The sequence below is a fragment of the Abramis brama genome (genome assembly GCF_963993115.1).
Source record: "Abramis brama genome assembly, chromosome: 1".
Taxonomy (NCBI): Eukaryota; Metazoa; Chordata; class Actinopteri; order Cypriniformes; family Leuciscidae; genus Abramis; species Abramis brama.
In genome coordinates, this window is record NC_139963.1 from 21,003,958 (window position 1) to 21,026,866 (window position 22,909).

General features: G+C 38.0%; 2 protein-coding genes across 2 annotated transcripts; one reads left to right on the top strand and one right to left on the bottom strand.

Moving 5' to 3' along the window:
• The first annotated feature begins 3,237 nt into the window (after window positions 1-3,237).
• Window positions 3,238-14,377, top strand: mief1 (mitochondrial elongation factor 1). The gene is made up of 6 exons (XM_084123222.1): window positions 3,238-3,344; window positions 5,218-5,513; window positions 7,158-7,318; window positions 9,958-10,138; window positions 10,805-11,067; window positions 12,123-14,377. Exons 3-6 carry the CDS (start codon window positions 7,172-7,174, stop codon window positions 12,939-12,941), a joined length of 1,410 nt encoding a protein of 469 aa, XP_083979348.1. The 5' UTR covers window positions 3,238-3,344; window positions 5,218-5,513; window positions 7,158-7,171; the 3' UTR covers window positions 12,942-14,377.
• A 909-nt stretch (window positions 14,378-15,286) lies between these two features.
• napsa (napsin A aspartic peptidase) lies at window positions 15,287-22,901 on the bottom strand. The gene is made up of 9 exons (XM_084123011.1): window positions 22,713-22,901; window positions 21,270-21,459; window positions 21,054-21,177; window positions 20,845-20,963; window positions 20,014-20,213; window positions 18,646-18,768; window positions 18,310-18,454; window positions 17,018-17,116; window positions 15,287-16,004 (listed from the first exon to the last, which is right to left on the bottom strand). The coding sequence occupies exons 1-9, from the start codon at window positions 22,889-22,891 to the stop codon at window positions 15,843-15,845; spliced, it is 1,341 nt and encodes a 446-aa protein (XP_083979137.1). The 5' UTR covers window positions 22,892-22,901; the 3' UTR covers window positions 15,287-15,842.
• Between the last annotated feature and the right edge of the window lie 8 nt (window positions 22,902-22,909).

Sequence of the window (22,909 nt, forward strand, 5' to 3'; positions counted from 1 at the left end):
TGAGGAGTTCCTTAGACATGGAAACCTAAAAAATGTCATGTGATGTGCTGTGTGGTGATGATTTTTGTTTCCCGTTAGCTGAACAAAGAATGTATTGAGTGAGTTGTCTTGTGTGTCTCACGTGAGAAAGGCCAAATTATTTTTAGTGAAATTGCAGGTGCTCTTTGTTGTCAGATATCCAGATTATCAACAATGTTTAACTGTGACATTCAGGCTGAACACATTCTGATCAGACAGACCTTGACAAATTTTATGATACTATAATGTTGATACAGAATTGTTAGCCTTACTTCCTTTGTTAGTGTTTCTTTATTATAGAGATTGGGTTCCTGGGTGTTTCACTTTTGGCCCTGTGAATTGTTATGACTCTTAAAACACACTTTCACTAGTTTTTTTGTTTGTTTTAATTTGTAACAATGTCCATCAGTGAATATACAGGCATCACATTTTCCCCATCATAGTCCTGAACAATTTCATAATTTCAGTACACATCAGATTCTTTATTCAATACAGCATTTTACATGTTTGGAATACATTTTCTTATTCATTTGTTTTGGTAAGGTTAGTTTCATAACTAGCATTTTAGGTTATCTAAATGATCATGCAAAATATAATTTGACACAATTATGTATATATATATATATATATATATATATATATATAGGCCTATATATATATATATATATACCAAAACTATCAAGAAAGAACAATTCTGACCTAAAGTTTGATCAAAAGTTATGATGGAACGTGGTTACCAAACAATCATGCTGAAAGACAAAATATAAGATTTGATGTGTGAAAAAAGTAAAACTCAAGGTAAATATCACAAATATTTTTGTAAAAGCTAAATTTGATATTACATTGTGGGTGTAAATGGACTTGGACTTGGTGCAGGTAACCCAATGCACAGGACAATGGTGACACGAGATTAAAAATATTCATGATTCTGAAGCTGAAAATACATAATTTCTTTAGATCAGGGGTGGGGAACGTCCGGCCCCCGGGCCGTATCCGGCCCGCAAAACAGTTTGATGCGGCCCGCGAGTCAATTCCTCCCCCAAAAAAAAAAAAAACTTCAGAAACAAAAATCTCAGCAATTACTTTTCCTGTGATAGAAAACACAAAATAAGCAAAGTGGCAAGCAGCACGAGTCCACGAGCCGTGAGAGCAGGGCGTGGCCAGTAGCGCGAGTGTTAATGAGTCACCTGAGTTCAAGTTCAAGCACCGGTTTCAAGTTTCTCACGGATGAACTTCGGGGGTATGGAGGGATTATTGGGTCAGATTTAAAACTAAAAGTCTAAAACTAAAAGTCTTAAACGAAAACTAAAAGTCTAAATTTGAAACTAAAAGTCTAATTCGAAAACTAAAAGTCTAAGTCGAAAATGAATTTGGTATTTAGGATTGGGCATTTGGTATTTAGGATTGGGCATTTGGTATTTAGGATAGGGCATTTTGTATTTATGATTGGGCATTTGGTCATTTAGGATTTAGGATTGGGCATTTAGGGATTTAGGATTGGGAATTTGGTATTTAGGATTGGGCATTTAATCATTTAGCCATTTAGGATTTAGGATTGGGAATTTGGGGATTTAGGATTGGGCAATTGAGGATTGAGGAGTGTATGCAAATAAGGAGGCGTGGCCCAAATACTGGAGGCTGGGTTTGAAATGGCTGGTGCGCAGAGGCACCTTATGGACAGCAGAGGGAGCTCCCAGTGCTAAGGAGCACTGTAATGAAACCAAACAGAGCAAGTGAGCAGGGCTGGAGCGAGGACTGTACTTTACAATGTGATAACTTCAACTTAATGACAGCGTTGTAACATTTATGTGGCCTCACACACAAAGTCACCAGTGAAAGGAGTGCTATCGGTCTGACGACGAGAATAACTATTATTATTATTATTAATAGTGAGTGCGCGCGCGCGGCCGGGGCTCTCTCTCTCTGCTCGTTCTTATATATGCCCTGTCAAGCGCGCCCTTGTTAAACTGACATGCAAATGGGGTGATCGTTCATGACATTCTTTTAACTATAAGCAACCCAATTTGTCTAGATCTCTAGCCTATTATTTCCTTATAATGAGCTTAAATATATACCCCCGCCCGAACCCCCCTAACTACCTCACATTTGAATGTGTGTCTGTGTGGTAATATGGGCTGGTGTGGCCAGGCCCAGGACTGAATTTTTTAACCAGTCTGCCCCCTGCATATAGGCCTATAATATACATTATTCTCTGTATCGAATCATGTTATCTTGTTACCCAGCCCCTGATGTTTCGGGCTCAGCCCCTGGTGTTTTTAAAACCTAGAAACGCCCCTGCTCATTACAATGGCCCTTAAAGAATGTTAAAAAATTGAAAATGGCCCTTGATAGGAAAAAGGTTCCCCACCCCTGCTTTAGATGGATATGCTTGCACTCTGTCACTAGATATATTAAAAATAATGTAGGCCACTTTTTACTGTTAACATAAGACATTAGGCATTATCAGGACCCACACATATTCCCCCATTGCATTATTACATTATATTCATCATTTTAGTAATTAATGTAATACTGACAGACACCAAAACTCTGAAAATTTGAATTTATTCTCACACAGTAATTTTTATTTTGGGTGAACTATCCACGATACATACTGTCACCATCCACAATACATATTGTTGTATTTTTGTATTGAGATATATTGTGACCCGATATATTGTTACACCCCTAATGTGTGTGTGTGTGTGTGTGTGTGTGCATATAAAGAGTTCAGATGCAAAAGCCATCTGAAATTTTCTTCTAGAATGATCATTTTTATCAAGCTCATATATTTAAGTTCAGTAGTTTCACTTAAATGACAATTAATAGGTCATTTTCATTGCTATTTAAGTGAAATGACTGAACTTAAATATACAAGCTTGATAAAAATGATCATTCAAGAAGAAAATTTTCGCATCTGAACTCTTTATATGTAATTTCACACCGTAAATATTGAAATGTTTTATGTTTATATCTATAATTACTATTTTCATAGTAGAGGTTCTTAAAGTCTGGAAAAGGGTAAAATAAAATCCATAAAAAGCATTTTAAAGGTATTTTTAAAATACAATATATTAAAGAATTATAATTTTAAAAACCCTGATGCACTGCAGAAACGCCAGAAATATACTGGTAATGCTAACTAAATAGTCAGCAGCACACTAATGTTTTTTGAGCCACGGCCCATTTTATAAACTTGTTCCAATAAGCCCGGAAGTAGTCATTTAAATTCTTCTTCCGGAGCGGCATTGGTCGACCCTTTACTGAAGGCTGTCTGATCTCCCCACCCTTGCCAAGCTAAACATTCATTTCTGTCTAATTCAAACGTGAGTAAAAGTTTCTATTGGCACCGGATATGAGTTTCTAAAACATTTGAGACCTCGGAGGTTGAGCGTATTGACATATTTTCACAGTTAAAGAAGGTCATTGGAGATGAGGCTAGCTAACGGTAGCATGCAAAATAACTGCAGCTCTGCTTGCAAACGTCTCATTTTCATATACATTCGCCAGAACTGCTTCCCATACAGCGTGTTAATACTATTCAAAAGGTTATATTTATATATATATATATATATATATTTCCTGATATACCTAAATATTATGTGTGGAACAGGCTTTATTGCACTGGACATTGCAGTAGTTATAAAGGCGATGGTTCAGTCTTAGACAGTTTACTCGGGTATCAATCAAAGCATGTAAAAATCAGCCATGTATTTTAAATATCCCCAACATTAATTATGATAACTAGTGCTCAGACATTGCACATTTCATTACAGGGTCATATGACTAACATAAGCCGCACGTGCCAGCATTGGTCTGCTTTTATTTGTTTTGTTTTGAAAGGATGAGCGCTGAATTGTGGTGATTTGAATGCGGTTTGGTTGTGTCAGCTATTTATTGAATAAATATTTGCATTATGACCGCAGTTACCACAGTACTTTGGTGTGTTCAATGTCCTGTTGTCATCCATTCAAAGGGTGGTATTAAAGTCACCATGAAATTGAATTGATTTTTTCTTTATGGAATATTGTATTTCTTATTTATCTGTGCACATCATTATCTTATTAAATTCATGTGCCCTTAAGTTTTAATCAAAATCACTTCTCCTCCCTTTTGCAGCGACATCTTTTAATTCTCTGATGACGTGTTTACTGGTGTAAGGGAGGGGAAAACTGTCACTCACATGACATCACAGCAATAGCAAATGGTGCTTTCAAGTCATCTCGTAAAGATCGTATAGCACTATACGAGTTGAACGCACATGAACACAATGTCGTAAATACGAGTGGGAAGCTCTGGATTTTCTTTAAGCCCTGATCTTTACGAGTTGGGGGCGTTTCAATGAGACACATGGAGGTGGAATACCACAATACTTAAAGGTATTTAGCAGTGATTTGCGTGGTCCCCTCAAAGTTGCGTCGGATTCCTTAGCGTAAAGGTTAAGAGGCCCATCTATCACTGTTTTCCATGTTCGTAGAGTTAGTTTGTGGAGTGAATATATAGGCCATAATCTGTCTGTGTACACAGCTTTTTTTTTTTTTTTAAAGGCGGGTGCTGGTGTTTCATGTGCGTTCAGCCAATCAGTGTACACTAACATCACGGATAGTTCCTATAATGCTGGTTTAGACCCTACTCTGAAATAGGAGCTAAATTAGCACCTCCAAAAGAGTTCCTAGAACTAAAATAATTCCTAGTTCCTGCGGTGCGAACACGCCAAAATCCGGGTACTTCCGCCAATAGTTCTAGGAACCGTGAAAAGGTTCCTCCGGTGCGAAAGCCCCTATTGTCAGGCTTTTCTATTTACAGCGAAGTAAGCTAATTACCTGCACAGAATACGATGGCATAATGTAATTTGTAAAGATAAAGTTTGCAGTGGCTTCATAAATTATTTAAAAACATATAAAAGCAAAGCACTCCTGATGCACATTTCTTTGATCTTCATTTTCTAGAACTAGAGTTTAAGAACCTTTCTGTATTTTTGTGTAATTAATTAAGAGAAAGTACACCGCCATCTTACTCCGATGAAAGTGACTTGAACGCACCGGCCGTCGTAAACACGACTTCCCACCTCGTAAGTACGAACTCCCCAGGAGTACTTGAATGCACCAAAAGCACAGCCATCCAATCAAGTCCCGCCCTACAGGTTTTCCCGCAATGCAACTTCCATTTAACACTGACTTTAAAGTGTCCATCTTCCAGGTGCGTGTGAGACGTCGGTCTCTGCCCGCTCTGAACCCTCCCTGATGGGCGGCTGGTCCCGCAGTGCTGTCCTGCAGCTGTACCGAGCACTGCTCCGTGCAGGTCAACACCTACAGTACACCGACCGCGACTTCTACCGGCGCGCAGTGACCCGAGAGTTCCGCCGCTGTCAGACCCTCAGCGCCCCAGCAGAGAGGGAGGACGCGCTGAAGAGAGGACAGTTCTTCCTCAACAGCAGGCTGGGCGGCTTGGTGTAGAAGTGGCCCGTCAGCACCAGACAGTCTGACTGCTAGCTGGTAAGATGAGCATTTCTGCCTTTGAAACATTGTAGGCAGCTTACAGTCGCAGGAGGTGCATGTATGTCTAAACCACGGTTGTTATCATTAACTAAAACCGTTAAAAAGCATTTTTGTTGATTGAAATAAAGCTTAAAATGTGAAAATTAGATTTAAAAAAACTTAAAACTAATCGAAAATTAGAAATATTGCCTTGGCACCTAATTCAAATAAATTGAAGCACTAAAATTGCTCACTGGAAATAAATAAAAGCTAAAATAAAAATAATCTGTGGCGTGCACGAACTGTGATTGACAGTCAGATCTCACACAGCCCTGCACTGATTGGACCAGAAGAACCGGGAGTTTTGCAAACTTTAATGTTACATCAGTCATTCACGTTAGTGCTCGACTAACATATGCGCTGTTAACGTGCAGTTCCCGCATGTTCACCACAATAAATTAGAAATATACACATCGGTTGGTTGATGGACATACACTTGTTAATACTGATGGTGAGGAATTACAGTCGAAACATCTCATAATGTACGTCAAACTGAGTAGTGTATCACTGAGAAACGTCCTGCTTGAGTCCTTGTGATGGAGGTTCGGGTTGAATGACTAGTTCTTCCAATGTTTCATCATCAGACTCGCGCTCGGATATGGTAAAATCGACGTCATCGCTTTACAGTATGTACAATCGCTGAGCTTTCGTAGAATTGTGCGATTTCATACAATCGTAGACCAAGCACAGCAGACTGGGCCGTCTGGCCAATCAGAGCAGAGCAGCTCACGGATAGGAGGGATTTAGAGAGACTGATTCATCCGACGAGTCATTTGAGAATCATTGAAAAATGTGATGTGCAATATAAATTATGAGAAAATGAAAGTGTTTTTTTTATTATTTTGATGCATGTAAACCTGTTGTAGGAGACTCCAAAACAAAATCAGGAGCCTTTACAATAGCATAATAGGGACATTTTAACAAAAACTATAATAGTATAAAAATACTAAAATACCAGTGAATAAAAATAGTTATTGTTTTTAACCCATGTAACCCTTTGTTTAAACAAATACCGTTAACAGTGCTTTAAGATTTTCAGGAGTGTAATATTCCTGTAAGAAATACTACAGAAATTAAATAATCAAATGTAAAATAACACTGGATAGTCTTCACTGTATAAATGAAATATCATTCCTTATTAAAGCTACAAAAGTGATTGTCAAGAGCATTAAGTGATTTTCTTTGTCTTTTGTTATTAACATTAAGGACACAGGAATATGTGGCTGCTGTCTCTTTAAGACCTCACGCACTGATCTACTGTATATTGACGCACATCCAGTTTTCTAGCAGCTATTACAATTTTTAATATATTTAACATTTCACAATTACGAATCCGCCCCATCACCTTTCACGCTGACCCCGGGCCATCAGGCATTCCTTATTGTCGAGCCCCGTCATACCTGTTTCTCTGTGTCTAAACTTTTGACCAATAACAACACAAGGTATTTGTTGACATAACTGCAACGTGTCATGTGACATTGTGATTCATGTGATGTCATAACTAGGTAAACTGCATATAAGCTTAGCATCTTACATAACTTTAAGTTGATGAAAAAATAAATTTCTTGTTTCTTCTTTTCCTGTTCTCTTTCTCCATCTCAGGGAGGGAAAGATCGATGGCAGGAGTGAACGGGGATCGGAAGGGGAAGAAAGACGACAATGGGCTTGGCACAGCGATTGACTTTGTGCTCTCTAATGCAAAGCTGGTGCTGGGAGTCGGGGGAGCAGCCATGCTCGGGATCGCCACGCTGGCGGTCAAAAGAGTGAGTACAGGAACATGATGTAATGCACTTCTGTCCTAACGAATCACATTTCCTGTGATCTTCCCCTGAAGTAATTGTACTATATAAACTGTACTTTATCTTCCAGTCTCTCTGAAATAGCTTTTATTAAAAACAGCGAGCAAGCATGCAAAAAATTACTTGTACAGAATCTAAATGACAGGGAAGAGCAGATAATGTTTATTAACCCCGTCCTAGATCATTTCATTTTGATCTTAAACACTTTGAGCATCACCTTTCAGTGTCTCTCACAATGTAATTCAGCTTTGCGAAGAGTTTGTTATTGAAGGATGAAGTCAGTTGTTTAATATCCTGTGCATGAGCTGCGCAAGTTCTGTAGATTATTTCACAATTAAAGCTAAAGGGTTTTTAGATATTGTAAATTTGTTTATAAAACAAATTTTACAGATTTTACAGTTGTAAAAAAAAAATCCGGGTAATTCTTAAGTTCAGAGAAAGGAAAATGGTCACCAAAAATCTACACTACCATTCAAAAGTTTGGGGGCAGTAACATTTTTGAGTGTTTTTTAAAAGAAATTAATACAGGGATGCATTATTTTAATCAAAAGTGACAGTGAAGACTTTAATATTGTTACAAAGATTTCTTTTGAAATAACTGCTGTTCTTGTGAATTATCTATTTATCCCCCCAAAAAAAAGAGGAAAAAAAAAAAGATTTTTGTTAGCCCCTTTGGAGTTGTAAGTTTACTTTACTATTATTCCTCCTCAATGTGAGTCAATGGCAACCCTATGAACCGTGAAAATGATAAAAATTTGCATACTTGTAGTGATGGTAATGAATAGTAATCTGGCCAATTTTGGGGTCTCTAGGACTTACTCTGTAGCGCCTCCAATTCGTACGAAAATTGGCTCAGATGATCTATGGACTGAGCTGCACAGATATTGACTGAACAGATTTTTTTTTTAATTCATCTTTGTGATGGTGTTACGAACTTAATGGGGTCGACCCAAAATTGGTTCAGAGGCTGTATTTAGGCCAAACTTTGATCAATCAGCATGAAAATTGGTACACCTCATCGGAACCATGATCTGAGGGTCCATGCCAAATTTGGGAACAGCGCCACCTACAGGTCATTAGATCTGAAAAATTGCTATTTTTGCTAATAACTGTTGAACCGTTTGTCAGAAAATCATGATGTCTGTCTATGGATTGCTTGTCATACCGAATCTGATGATACCGATTTTGCCACGATTGAACGAACCACGTGCCCACCATTTTGAATGTTGCCATAAATGGCAATATCTTTTAAACGATTGGACATCTAGACACAACATTTGGTAGGTATCATCATCGACATGCCCTGAAGATACCTGATAAGCAGCGCCACCTAGTGTTCTAGAGATATAAGTTTTTTGCAAAAACTTCTTTGTCATTCTGTTCCTTGGTTTATGCCAATTCCAACAAAATCTAATTTATCATTTTCCAACAATGTGACTGTCTGCCATATTAAAGCAAATACAAAAAACATTTTTTTAGCTACTTCTCCTACAAATTTTGCCCAAAATTGGATCAGACGAACTTTGGACCTAGCCGCACAGAAATGACTGAACTAACTTGATATTCACTACCGTTCCTGAGAAATATCTCTCCAAATTTGACCCTGCCTGTGTTTGTTGTCTTATTTTAGTTAATTATTTAACATGCTAACCAGTTGCTATACTTCCTAATGTGGCTCTTCAGCTATCAGATTAACCATTAGCTACATTAGCATGCTTTTGTGTGCTCATTCTAACGTCGAAGGCTCTCCTTTGCAGCTTGTTGAATCAGCGTCAACTGAGCGGTGCAATCTGTAATTCCACGTGTCGTGAGCCCCGAATCATTCAGGTCGTGGGTTCAAATCCAGTTTGGCACATGCCCAGACCACTAGAGGTACTGTGGCCAGAAGTGATGCAAAAGTTGCTTCTGTTCCAGACATTGTCTTTTGGAGAATGATCTCATCTGAAAATAACATGCAGTGAATTTGAAGAGTTTAGATGCAAGTGCCATCTGAAATTTTCTTCTAGAATGATCATTTTTTATCAAACTTGTATATTTAAGTTCAGTAATTTCACTTAAATGGCAATGAAAATTACCTATTAATTGTCATTTAAGTGAAATTATTGAACTTAAATATACAAGTTTGATAAAAAAATGATCATTCTAGAAGAAAATTTCAGACGGCACTTAAAGGCTTTTGCATCTGAACTCTTCATTTACAAATCTTTATTTTGAGTTGATTCTCACTTGAACTATAGAATTTTGGCATCTGGGTGAAAACACATATTCCCAGTGGCGCAGTGAGATGAGCGACAGACACCTGACCCAGAGATTGTGGGTTTGAGTCCTGTGTGGGGCAACTTTATAAAATTGTGTGCAATGTTGTGTAATTAGAGCCAATAGCTGCGAGCCAAAATTAAACCGTTATATGAGTGGCATGCTGTTTAAAGCAACAAGCTAAGATAAGCATTTGATCAAATTCAATGTGTAGAAAGTGTTTAACCATATGAAATCCAATGTCCAAACATGCCAAAAATGGCCATAAGGGGCTTGGCCCTGGAATTGCTGCTAGCAGCTAAATGTATTATTATTTTTGGTGTATAATTGAGTTTGGTTTGTCTCAGATGTACGATCGAGCTCTCAGTGCCCCATCCAGTCCCACTAAAGCCGACCCATCAGGACGGAGAAGCTGGGAGGAGCCGAGCTGGATGGGGTCGTCACCACGGACACTGAACCGTGACATGAAACAGAACGTCAGCCGCTCTCTACAGACACTCCCTACCTCCTCCAGCTCCTTCAAGCCAGGTAATGAATCTCTGGTGCCTTGCAGACACAACATACTGTGCTTTTGAATGCAAAGACCATGAGACAACATGTGCTTTTCAATTCCCTTTTTAATGTATATTTTCATAGATATGAGGAAAGGTAATATTTATTTTTTGATTTTCATTAATTTGAATTAATTTAATTGATTTATTTTAAAGCCTGGCCCACCATGGACATGGTTTATCCCTTGTTTGTCCTATCCTAACCTGTATGCTTATTGTTTACCAGGCTTGTACATAACGGAGTGTCTTCTCTACTTGCTCAGTGGGTATTTAAACCCTTCCTTAACCAACACACTGTAGGATTCTGTAGCCCCTTTATTCGTTTTCTGGGCATTAGGGTTGTGCTTAATCATTTTGAGTAGTTGATGAGTTGTCTGAAGGAATTATCAATGTCAAGCACTGGAAATATTCAGAATCTCTACCTCTCTCGTTGTTGAATGACTAGTTCACTGTCCTGTGCCATCTCTCCTCCCTCGTAGTCCAAGCCTAGTATCAATCTGTGTCTGGAAAACTAAAGATTGTGTTGTTTTAGGCTGTGTGTTGTGATAAAGTAGAATTATTCTACCACGTGTTGACCTTTTGAATATTTAAATATGATCAGTGGCATTTAAGTCTATTTTTGTGTGATCTTCTGCTTTTTTAGATTCTTTACATCGTGTTATGGGCCGCGGTGGTGGCGGCTCTGGTAAGGCTGAACTCCAGAGGGCACGGATTCGTCTCTCGCTGCAGGAACACCTCTGGGCCTTCTTTCATGAGCGAGTGGCGATCCCCTCAGAAGAGCAGGCCGTAGCTCGCCGTGCCGCGTTGGATATCTGTGCGGAGCTTCGATTCTTCCTCCACGCAAAACTACCTGATATGCCCCTACGAGAAATGTACCTAAGTGGCAGTCTGTATGACGACCTCCAGGTGAGAACACAGGGGTACCATTCAGAGAGTGTTATAAGGGGCTTTCGCACCAGTGGAACCTTTTCATAGTTCCTAGAACTAATGGCAGAAGTACCCCCTACACTGCAGGAACTGGGAATAATTTTAGTTCTAGGAACGCCTTTTGGGGGAATTAAATTAGCTCCTACTTCAGAATAGGGTCTAACCCAGTACAATAGGAACTACCAGTGACGTAAGTGTACGCTGATTTGCCCAACGTACGTGAAAAACCAGCACCCACCATTTTAAAAAAAAGCTGTGTACACACTGACAGATTATAGCCTATATATTTTCTCCAAAAATGTACTCTACGAACACGGAAAAAAGTGATAGATGGACCTCTCAACCTTTATGCCGAGGAGAAAATCCAACGCAACTTTGAGGGACCAAGCGAAACATTATTATGTATTTCTGCTCAGCTAGCGACATTGAGCATCACAACCACACGGCAAACGCTAATACTTTTTCATATACTGTTTACTTTCTTTGTATAACAGTTCTACCTAATAACGTATTAGATATGACTGTTAAACAGATTGTAAACTAATGAACACGGAGAATGCGAGTGCTGTGTGCTCGGGCTCTGGTGTTCTGAGCCGAGTCAAAATAAAAATCACAACAAGCGTGGCTTACGTCACTTCAGAGTTCCTACTGGTGGTGCGAATGCAACTAGGAAAATGGCCCTAGAGGAACATTTAGATCAACTCGAAAGTTGGGGGTTGGAAATTTTTTTTTTTATGTTTTGAAAGAAGTCTCTTATAGCCTCTTCAAGGCTGCATTTATTTAAACAAAAATACTGTAAAAGTTAAATATTATTATAATTCAAAATAGCTGTTTTCTATTTGAATACACTTTAAAATGTATTTTATTCCTGTGATGCAAAGCTGAATTTTCAGCATCAATACTCCAGTCTTCAGTGTCACATGATCCTTCAGAAATTATTCGAATATAATGATTTGATGCTCAAGAAACATTTATTATTATCAATGTTATTTATTTATTTATTTTTACTTTATTTTTTTACTTTAAATTATTAGGTGGTGACTGCTGATCACGCCCAGCTGATGGTACCCATGATCCTTGAGAAGAATCTCTGGTCATCCATTCCTGGTGAGGACACCATCATGAACGTTCCTGGCTTCTGGCTGGTTCGTCGGGAAAACCTTGAGTACTTCCCGCGTGGAAGCAGTTACTGGGACCGTTGTATTGTGGGTGGTTACCTTTCCCCAAAGAGCGTCCTAGAAGTTTTCGAGAAGCTCGTCGCTGGATCCATCAACTGGCCCGCCATCGGTAGCGTTTTAGATTACGTCATTCGACCCGTGGTCCCATCGGAAACGCTCACGCTAGAAGTGCAGTACGAAACGGACCGTCGCCTTTACGTGGACTTCCTCCCGTTGCTTGTAATGGAGGACGGTGTCTCACTGATCGCCAAACCACATCGTTTGGCTGCCGAACGGCACGAGAACCTGTGGAGGCAAAGTTTTCGCGTGGCGGAAACAACAAAGTTACGTGCCCTTGATCAGGAAGATGGCGGGTGCCGTTGCGCATGTCTTAAAGTTGTTAAAGCCGTGTGTAAACTGAATCCAGCGCTAACACGATTAAACGCCAGCCAGCTCACTAACACAATCCTTCTCCTGAGCGAACAGGAGGGCGAATGGACTCAAGAAGCGCTCGCCGACCGTTTCATGCAGCTGCTTCGTGCACTAGTGGGACACCTAGAAGCTGGGAGGCTACCCTGCACCCTAAATCTCAAGGTCAATCTGTTCTGTGAGCTAACGCCACAGGAAATAGACGAACTGGGATACACGCTCTACTGCGCGTTGTCCGACCCAGAGAGCCTTTTGAGAACTGTTTAACAACTCCTGCACACACACTACCACTGTTTGGTCGTGGAGTTGATACACAAACCAAAATAATGGCAATGTTTTCATACGTGTCCTGTTCTGAGTAGATTAGGAACCTCAATTGTTTTTTAATTATACCATCATCAGTTATTTTCAGGTACAACAAACTCATCTGTTAGTCATATTTTATATGGCCTATCATAAATCATTTAGGTGTTTTTGTCTTTCCTGATGCACAGTGAATTGGCATGAAGATTATATCGTCTGTATGTGATATTCGTATAAATTCAGGCACAGTCATCTCATATGTGTCCGTTATTGCACACAATGCATTAAGATTCAATGGAGGTAATTTGGCATGTTACAGTGATACATTCATGGTTTTATGTTCCCCCGTTTTTTTTTATGTGTGGAACATGGTTCAGTATTTCCTTGATTTGTTCATAAACACTTACAACAAAAGACGATTTCTGTCCATTATTCAAAATTAATTGCAAAGACAAACAAATTTTTTCTTGTCAGTTTGTGCCAATAAAACATGCAGATTACCTGTTATGAGAAGCAGTGCTACTGGAGAAATGTTATGTAAGGATTTTTAGTTGTTGGTGATGTAGGATACATTGCTTTTCTTCATGCTCTTTCAAAGGTCGCTCGTAGAAATATGATGCTATTGAAATGGTTGAAACGGGTTATTACACACTGCTGAAACCAGAAGCTAAACACCTGAATTGATAATCAAAAGATATGTTTAAACTCTTTTAGAATGGCTAAACAAAGAGCAGATGTGATTTTTATTGTATTGAAGCTGCCCATATGTAGAATCATTTAAAAGGTTTAGGAAAACAGAAATGGAAGGATGTTTCTCCTCTTGTCTATATTGTATGAGGATGTATGGGTTAAAAGGAATGTTTGAATGAACTGAAGGATATTGTGTGCAAAAGATTTACAAGAGCCTAATAAAACAGACTTAATAGAGACATTTTAGTATTTTTGTACTGATTGTACAGATGTAACCAAAACTATTTATGTATATCTTATGATCATACTTTGTGCTTGGAGAGTCGTCTAATAGAACAAAATATAAAATAGGCTACGTCTCCGCTATGAAATGCCAAAACTCAAAAGATCATGTGTATTGAAGCATTTATTTTGCTTGCATAAACACCGGAACACCTGTGTCGACCTGTGTGATGTAGCAGATAGACATTTACCTAGCGAATGATATGAAAGCAGCACCGAACCCAAATTAGATCTGCTAGTGGAGTTCAGCTTGGCCTAGTACTTTGCATGTGATGCGTCTGTACTCGTTTCTTCATTTCCTGGTGATTATTATTTTTATTAAACAGCACTTTGTATCATTTGTTCTGTAAGAGTGATTCATGCCTCTGGTCTCTGTAATGCAATAGAGAGCAAAGGATGACAATAAAATAAAATGGAGTGAAACTGTATTACAGTGTTATTGTGAATTATTTGTGCTCAGTACAGTTATGACTGTGTGTTTGAGGTCTGTAAGATGTTTTTTTAGAAAGAAATTAATACTTTAAAGGATCATGTGACACTGAAGACTGGAGTAATGATGCTGAAAATTCAGCTTTGCCATCACAGGAATAAATTATATTTTAAAATGGAAAATGATTGTTAAATTATACTTTACAATATTACTTAACTGCATTTTCTATTTAAAAAATGAGCAAAAGAGAGTTATTTCAAAGACATTTAAACATCTACTGACCCCAATTTAATGGTAGTATATTTGCATTATGTTCACATACAGTTTTCATGACTTCGAAATTAGATCTGTTGAAGGGAAATTAAATTAACTTCAGTGGCATGACAGAAGTTCAGCCAAAGGTAAATATTATAATCAACATTTGTTGCAGTTCTGTTCATGTTAGATGTATTTGAAATGGTGGCACATCTGAATGTTATGTCCTATAAATCATGTGATGGACATTTTGAATTATCTCAGGAAACAGACTGAAGATGACTGATACTATAAACTGTTTGAGCGGTATAATAATCGCAGTATGCAGAACCCATGTCTCTTTCTGTAGGGTCGGAGATGCAGTACAGTATATAAAGCTATGCGAGGAACTTCTAGAAATAAGATCTGGAAAACACCCCTGCTTGTACTGGTTTTCCCCACATTGGATTCAACAAATCACTAAATACTAAAACCCCCATCAGTCTAGCAGTTTAGTTCATTTTTAGACAACTCATTTATGGGAATGGCCTCTTTATGGCATTTCCCTGTGTATTTACAAGACATTAACTTTCTAAAAGTTTTCAAAGTAAATACAACTGTTAACAGCCATCGAAAAACAATGCTTGAGCTGAACCCACACCAAACACGTAACTACAAACAAAACTTTATTTAACTCCAGGTTTGGAAGAACTTTTTCTACAATTTCTAGTTCAGTGATTAGACAGTGATTAAGAAACCAAGCAGTCTTAGTCAGCTTTAACAGAAAGTGCACTTCAGTTTGGTAAATCAAGTAAAATACACCAGTGTTGTTAACATTATCAAAATGATACACACAAATACAGAAGTGAGCTGACAAAAGTTACAAAACTAGAAATCTACCAGCCATGTAATCAGTCTTTATTAAATGTACTATTAACGGCTAAAGTATAAAATAAAAATGCATAGTTTGACTCAATCTATTGAAACTTAGTGCAAAATAAAAACACAAGGCAGCTTTCGAGGGGAAGTACAGAGAAACAGTAGCTAAACAAGTTAATCTTGAAAATGTATCACTTCAGGCATTTGTTGATTTGTTCGTCAATGTCGCACATTTCATCTTGCAATAAATTTAACAACTTCAAAAAAAAAACCCAAAAAAAGCAGTGGTTTCTGTATAGCTAATGGTACATTAGATCCAGTACCATAGCATAATCTCATGCACTCTTTGTTCACTTGGCAGGAGCAAAGCCCACGCGGTCCGCTTCCCTGTCAAACACAGTGTAGTAGCGGCCGATGAACACGTCTCCCAGAATCCACAGCGGCCCGGCGGGAGGCGGGATATCCATAGCCATAAAGCCAGACAGACAAACGCTCATACCCATATGAGTCACCTGAGAAGAGATAGAAATGAGGTAAATTGAGTTCAATAGAGCGCAACAGTCGGGCTCTGGAAGTAAAAACTCAAAACAAAAACAAATCCATTTTCAGACTGATTTTGAATGATAACCTTTTGATTGAAAAGATAGTCTTGGTGAGTAGATTTAGATTTCTTCATCGTTTTTTTATTTGATTATGCTGTTCGCAATGCTTCGTGGGATTGTAGTTCTTTCCCTCAATAAAACCGTTAAGTACACAGTCTTGTGCCTTTGTCTTTTTGTCTGAATCAAAAACTTTTTTGCTTCAACTCAAACATTGCACTGTTGTGGTTCACCTCATAGCTGTTTGGCTTGGTTCATAGGCTTATAACTCTTTAATGAAGACTTGAAGAATCCCAATGGGAAAATGAATGGAAAAAAATACTTCTGGAACCAGCTGAAATACTTGCGCTGAAAAAGAGGGCGGGCACTAATGCACTATATTATTTACTTAAAGTGTAACTTTGCCGTTTTTCAACCCGCTTTGTATTGTTACAAAGATCGGTAGTACATGTAAATGAACTTTTTACTCATTCTCAGTGTTGCGAAGAAACCCAGAAATTCACGTTTATTTGTCAGCAAAAGTCTGCATGTTGACGACTTTTGACAGCTCCAGGGATTTCATGAAAACTACAGATTATACTTCCGCATTTTTGTATCCCCACCCACAGACAGCTGGATCGAGACAGGGATTATTAACAGAACAGTTATTATAAGGGCAGGTTTATCACTGAAAGTTGTATCATACTTTGTCTACTCTTTGAACAGCATTATGGTAAAAATACTACATTATGGTAAAAGTAACTCACTCCTGTTAAATGTTTACTGGTGTGTGGTGGGCGTTCTGACGCAATATGGCTGCCGTTGCATCATCCAAGTGGATGCTGCACATTGGTGGTGGTTGAGGAGATTCCCCCCTTCCATATGTGAAGCGCTTTGAAGACCCAGAAAAGCGCTATATAAATGTAACGAATTATTATTATTATTACCTTCAGAACATAGTCCTCTCCAGTTAAATTGAGCATCTTCCCTCCCAGGCTTAAGGAAACAACGGGAAGTGATGGAATCTTCTTACAGTCAATCCAGTACTACAGAGGAAACACATGGAAATATTTACATTACGACTTCCTCACTTTATGCTAAAATAAATACATAAAATAAACAATTGAAAATATTAAGATAAAAAGTGTAAAAAAATAAAATAAAAAAGTTTATGATGGTACATTTAAGACCTTTTTAAGAGAAAGTAGAGAAAATTTACGACTAAATTAAAGGGAACTTAATACGTTAATATGTTCTCTAAATGTGAATGTCTAAGGAGAAAAACAGTTGTATTAGCAACACTTTACAGTTTAAAAATACAACAGATATCGATTACTTTTGAATTCATTTTACAAATAAAGCTTGAATTGTTCTGCTTCCAACCGCTGGTGTATTTTGATCACACTGCACAAAAAGTGATTTTCTTCCTCAACAGAAGTCTTAAGATTCTTTAATCAAGATGCACTTACTAGGGATACAAAATATGAAGTCTTGTTTTCTGACAAATTGATCAAAATGAAATTTATGATTAAAACAAGACTAAATATCTGCCAATGGGCTGAGAAAAACTTAATTCAAAGGCAAGTTTGGATAACTCATTGGCAGATATACGTTCTTGTTCTACGCATAAAAGCACTTAAAGGGATAGTTCACACAAAAATTGTGTCATCATTTATACAGATTTGGAACAAGTTGAGGGCGCGTACATTTCTTTGTTCTGTTGAAAACAAAGGAAGATATTTTGAAGAATGTGGGAAACTGAACAGTTCTGTTTTTTTTTTTCCTATGGAAGTCAATGGTGCCCCAAAGTGTCCTGGTTACTAACTTTCTTTAAAATAACTTCCTTTGTGTTCAGCAGATCAGAGAAATTTATACAGATTTGGAACAACTTGAGAGTGAGTAAATGATTTTTAGGTGAACTACTCCTTTTATTTTGTTAAACATTTTCAAAGAGTTTTTTTTACACTTACATCTCAAGTAAATGTATCTCAATTCAAAGATTTTTCGATATTTATATTGGAAAACAGGACACCATTTTTTGCAATGCATGCAACATTTAATGCAACTTAAGATTTCAGTTCTGATTTCAGCCCTTTGTTTGCAAATTAAGACAAAAAAAAAAAAAAAAACCTGCAGAAACCATATATTATTATTAATAATATATATATATATATATATATATATATATATATATATATATATATATATATATATATATATAAACTGGAGTTCTCCTCACCTCTCCCATAAGCAGTGGTATGGCTCCGATAGCTTTCTGCAGGGCCCGCACCTCTTGAACCGGCCCAGTGATCATTGATGTTCCCGTGTCAACAATTGCCTGGCATCCACTTTTGCAGAGGGTTAGAGTGCCACCTACCTGAACCCTGTAGGAAAACGACCAATATATGCAACGAGTTATTAATACAAATAGATTTTGTCTCGGTTTCCAACAATCATAGAGACTGAACCCCCAAAAGTTTTTGACAATCCGGTAAACCAAAATCAATCAAGTCTAAAACGAGGGCTAATCCTTGAGCAGAATCTTTGAAAAGCCACAGTCTTGGTGAACACATACTCATCCATCTTTATCTGCCAGTAGGCTTTTCGCGTGACGTTGACGTAATGCAGATCACCGTCGAAATACTGGTTGTCAAAACCTCCGAGCATCAGCTCTCCTCCAACCTCACCTGCAGGGTCCCTGCACACAACATTTATTAATAAAATTTAGCATGTTCATTAAGCCAACTTTTAGGTTATTCACACCTTATAAAAGACATTTAGTCACCAAAACTTGACGCACATACACACGTTTGTCACAAATCATTCAGTTAGTAAAAGAGGCTTTTTATACAGACAGAACAATCAACTATTGTGTGATAAACTGGCCATAACATGCAAGTGCGTTTTGGAAAGCAAGGAGGGGGTGGCACTGCTATGCAAGCAGTAATGAGTCATGCGTTACCGTTTAACACAAGAATAAATACAATTCTTTCATGCTTAAGGTCAAACTATCAGTCTACATCTGTAGCCACATTCTTCAACATTTAAAACTGAAATGGAGAAGAAAATAGAGGAACCTCAGATAATGGAAACAAGGTCATTTCCCAGTTCCTTTCCAAACTCTCATTTTTTGTAAATTTGGAGTGCTGTCAGTACAGAGAACAATGACAAAAATCGGTGTTGCCTACACTGTGTTATCCTTTTTTTTAAATTTGCACCCTGTTGACTTAAATGGGGCAAGTTTTAAACCTGCTTTTAGCCTCTTAACATCCTTGATGTGTCATTACAAGTGCACAGGTCATGTGAGTGATTCCTTCAGAGTGAACACGGTGAATCTGACTGCAGTAGATGTGAAAGATATGAATAAAAGTGATGTTAATTCGGCCAGCGCTCATACCTGTATTTACATCCTGTTTTCGGTCAAAGTCCATAGTAATCGACTGTTGAGTTCACGCGCGTGATCATAGGTAACTAAGCAACAGTGGAGAACTCGACAATCGACTACTATGGACTTCGACCGAAAACAGGAAGTAAATACAGGTATGAGCGCTGGCTGAATTAACATCACTTTTATTCATATCTTTCACATCTACTGCAGTCAGATTTACCCGTGTTCACTCTGAAGGAATCACTCACATTGGCTGTGCACTTGTAATGACACATCAAGGATGTTAAGAGGCTAAAAGCAGGTTTAAAACTTGCCCCATTGAAGTCAACAGGGTGCAAATTTTAAAAAGAGGATAACACGGTGTAGGCAACACTGATTTTTGTCATTGTTCTCTGTATTGACAGCACTCCAAATTTACAAAAAAATGAGCTCAATGTTAAAATTGACCGGAGTTCTCCTTTAAATGTCCACCAATTGGCTAAACAAATCTAAAATAAACAGTAAAATGAAACTTGAAATGGAGTAACAGGAGCCAAGAGCAGAAGCAAGCCTTACCGGTTGATATAAAAAGAGAAGATATTCTGGGGCAGGATTTTGGCAGCCATGGCCGTGTCAAACACCGGCGTAATCCCATCTACAGAAATGGCGGGGTATGCCATGCCCAGGACGCCATCAAAACGTGCCACCGCGAACACAATCCCAGGCTGTTTAACCGCCTCGGCAAACTGCTGGTCTGGCACCTTCAGCCCTGCCAACTACAGACAGAAGCGAATGAGAGGCCGTCATGTTGATGCATCAACTAGTGTTGTTATCGTTAACTATTAAACATTTATTTCTTTATTTGGAATAAAGCTGAGATAAAAACAAATTCTACACCGGTGGTCAAAAAAAGTTTTAAAATGCAATTTATTCCTGTGATGCAAAGTTGAATTTTTCAGCATCATTACTTCAGTGTCACCTGATCCTTCAGAAATCATTCTAATTTGATGATTTGATGAAACATTAATTATTATCAATGTTGAAAATATTGAGCCAATAAATAAGCACCAAAAAAAATACTAAATCATCATATTAGAATGATTTTTGAAGGATCATGAGACACTGAAGACTGTAAATTACATTTGAAAATACATTTCAAATACATTCAGCCTTGGTGAGCAAAAGAGACTTCTTTAAAAAAAAAAAAAACGATGAAAAAAATCAAAACTTAATTATTTCAAACTTTTGACCACCGGCGTAAATTTTAGATGAAAAAATTCAACTTAAATGAAAATGAAAAATATTGCTTTGGTAAGTTCAACTAACTGAAATAAAATAAGTTGAAGTGCTAAAATTGCTAAAACTAAAAATGAAAAAAAATGACGGGTTACTGAAGTCTTTACTCACAGTGACTGTATCCTGACTGATGAAGCCAGAGAGACTCCCTCTGCCGTACCGGATTGCGAACTCTGTGCCATTCTTAACGTACGTGCTTGACTTCTTAGAGTTGTAGCGATGGTGCAACCCTGATAGACAGCAAGAGTAAAAGCACAAAGTTACTAAAGAAAACAAAAAATCAAATACAGATTAATACAATCATTCAAAACACCACTCACAGCATGCTATGTCCAGGTAGGAGCAATGGATAGATGGAACCCAGAGGTTGGATGATCCAGTGTCAAACAGCACAGTGAAGTCCTGAGGAGGTGTACCAATACTGACCACTCCAAAATACTGGGCCTGAAGAGGGAGAAAGGACAACCAGACTAATTATATTATTTACGCAAGAACCAAAAGCATAAAACAAGGGATAGAATACCAGGTTCTCTTACATCCATGAAGTTGGTGAGTTTCTCTACAGGTGGTGGTAGATGTGTTGTTTGCGGAGTTGTTGTGGTTGTATTAGGGACTGGAAATTTGACTTTGGAGGTTTTCTCTCTGGCCATGGATTTGAGCTCATCAATAGTCTTCCCATTGTCTGCCAACATGCGGCGCACAGTGCGCGTCTTGTGCAGAGGAATTCTAGAGATACAGCAGTGATAAAGCAATAAAGCACCTGATTCAAGTAGTTTATTGCTATAAAACAGTCACAATATGATTTTCCAAAGAGAATGTTACTAGTGCTTGTACGTGCCATCGTTACAAAGGCAATGTTTATGCTATGGTAGGCTATCGTAGCGATTATTTCCATGAACATTTTGCTAACATTCCCCTTAAGTTATAAAAACTACTTTTGAATGTTCTCTGGATGTTTTGAAACAAGTAGCCTTATAGTAACCCAGCAAACACAGAAAGTTCCCCCATTTGGTTATTTTTTAGGGAACCAAATAAGAACATTCTAGGAACGTTCTCTGTAGGTTCTTTTTTTGCAACCTAATGAAAATCTTCCCAGAAGGTTATTTATAGAACTTATTTTATAACCTATAGTGAACCAGAACGTCCCTGCAGGTTATTTTTAAATTTTGTTTATGCTGAAATGTGCCATTTTTCATAATCTAGGCCTAAGTATGTTTTGTAGATACAGTTTATTAAAACCTGGATTAGATCAATCAAAATGATCTAATCATTTTACCAATATTTATACCATGGTTAATGGAGACATGAATCAGGCAATAATTAATAACACCGCGCGTTCGGCACTTTTATAAGCACTAAGTTCCCGTACGAACCGAATGGACTAATTATTTGCGCAACAGGACTGAGACCGGTTTATTTACTTGTGCGTTGAGTTGTGCGGAGCAGGTTATGTTCAGACAGAGATGCTTCTATGGCTACGCCTACTTGCATACCCTAAATGTAACCTCCGTTTTTGAAACCGAAAGTTGAGGTTATCCGATTACTTACCCTTAAACATACCCAGGTATAGGCCTGTCACATAACCTGCTTTCTGGAATACCCCCCAGTTCACACATGTTACTGTTTACTAACTTGTAGCAATACTCTGTCATGCGAGTTCAACTTCCTGGTCCAAAGCACGAGCTGATGCTATAAAATAGCTTTTACACAAAACGTCCTGAGAGCAGCACTGTTTATTGCAGCCAGACTAAACTGAAGAAATATAATGCGTGGGATCTGTTGATTGAAGATTCAATTTTATTGCAATAGCCAAAAGATAAACTTCAATACTGTTAATGCGCAGAATCACCATGGGGCTGTTTACGTTTTTTGTAGCAAACTCTTTCGTGAATAGTTAGCCTACATATGTATGCAGCCTAAATATGTGCAGGACATGACGCGCTTACATCGATAAAAAAATCAAATAAATGATGCATTACCTGATTATTGCTTGGCTGTCCTCAATTAACAGCCAAATTAAAAACGCGAAAAGGTGAAAGCGATTCATTCTCTGATCTTTAAAAGAAACAAATAGTTTAACTTCAGATCCTGAAACAAATTCAATACTGAAGTACGCTTTTCCACCGCCGCCGCTTGACTGTGCGCAACTTTTATACATCCGCAAGTAGCCTATAAT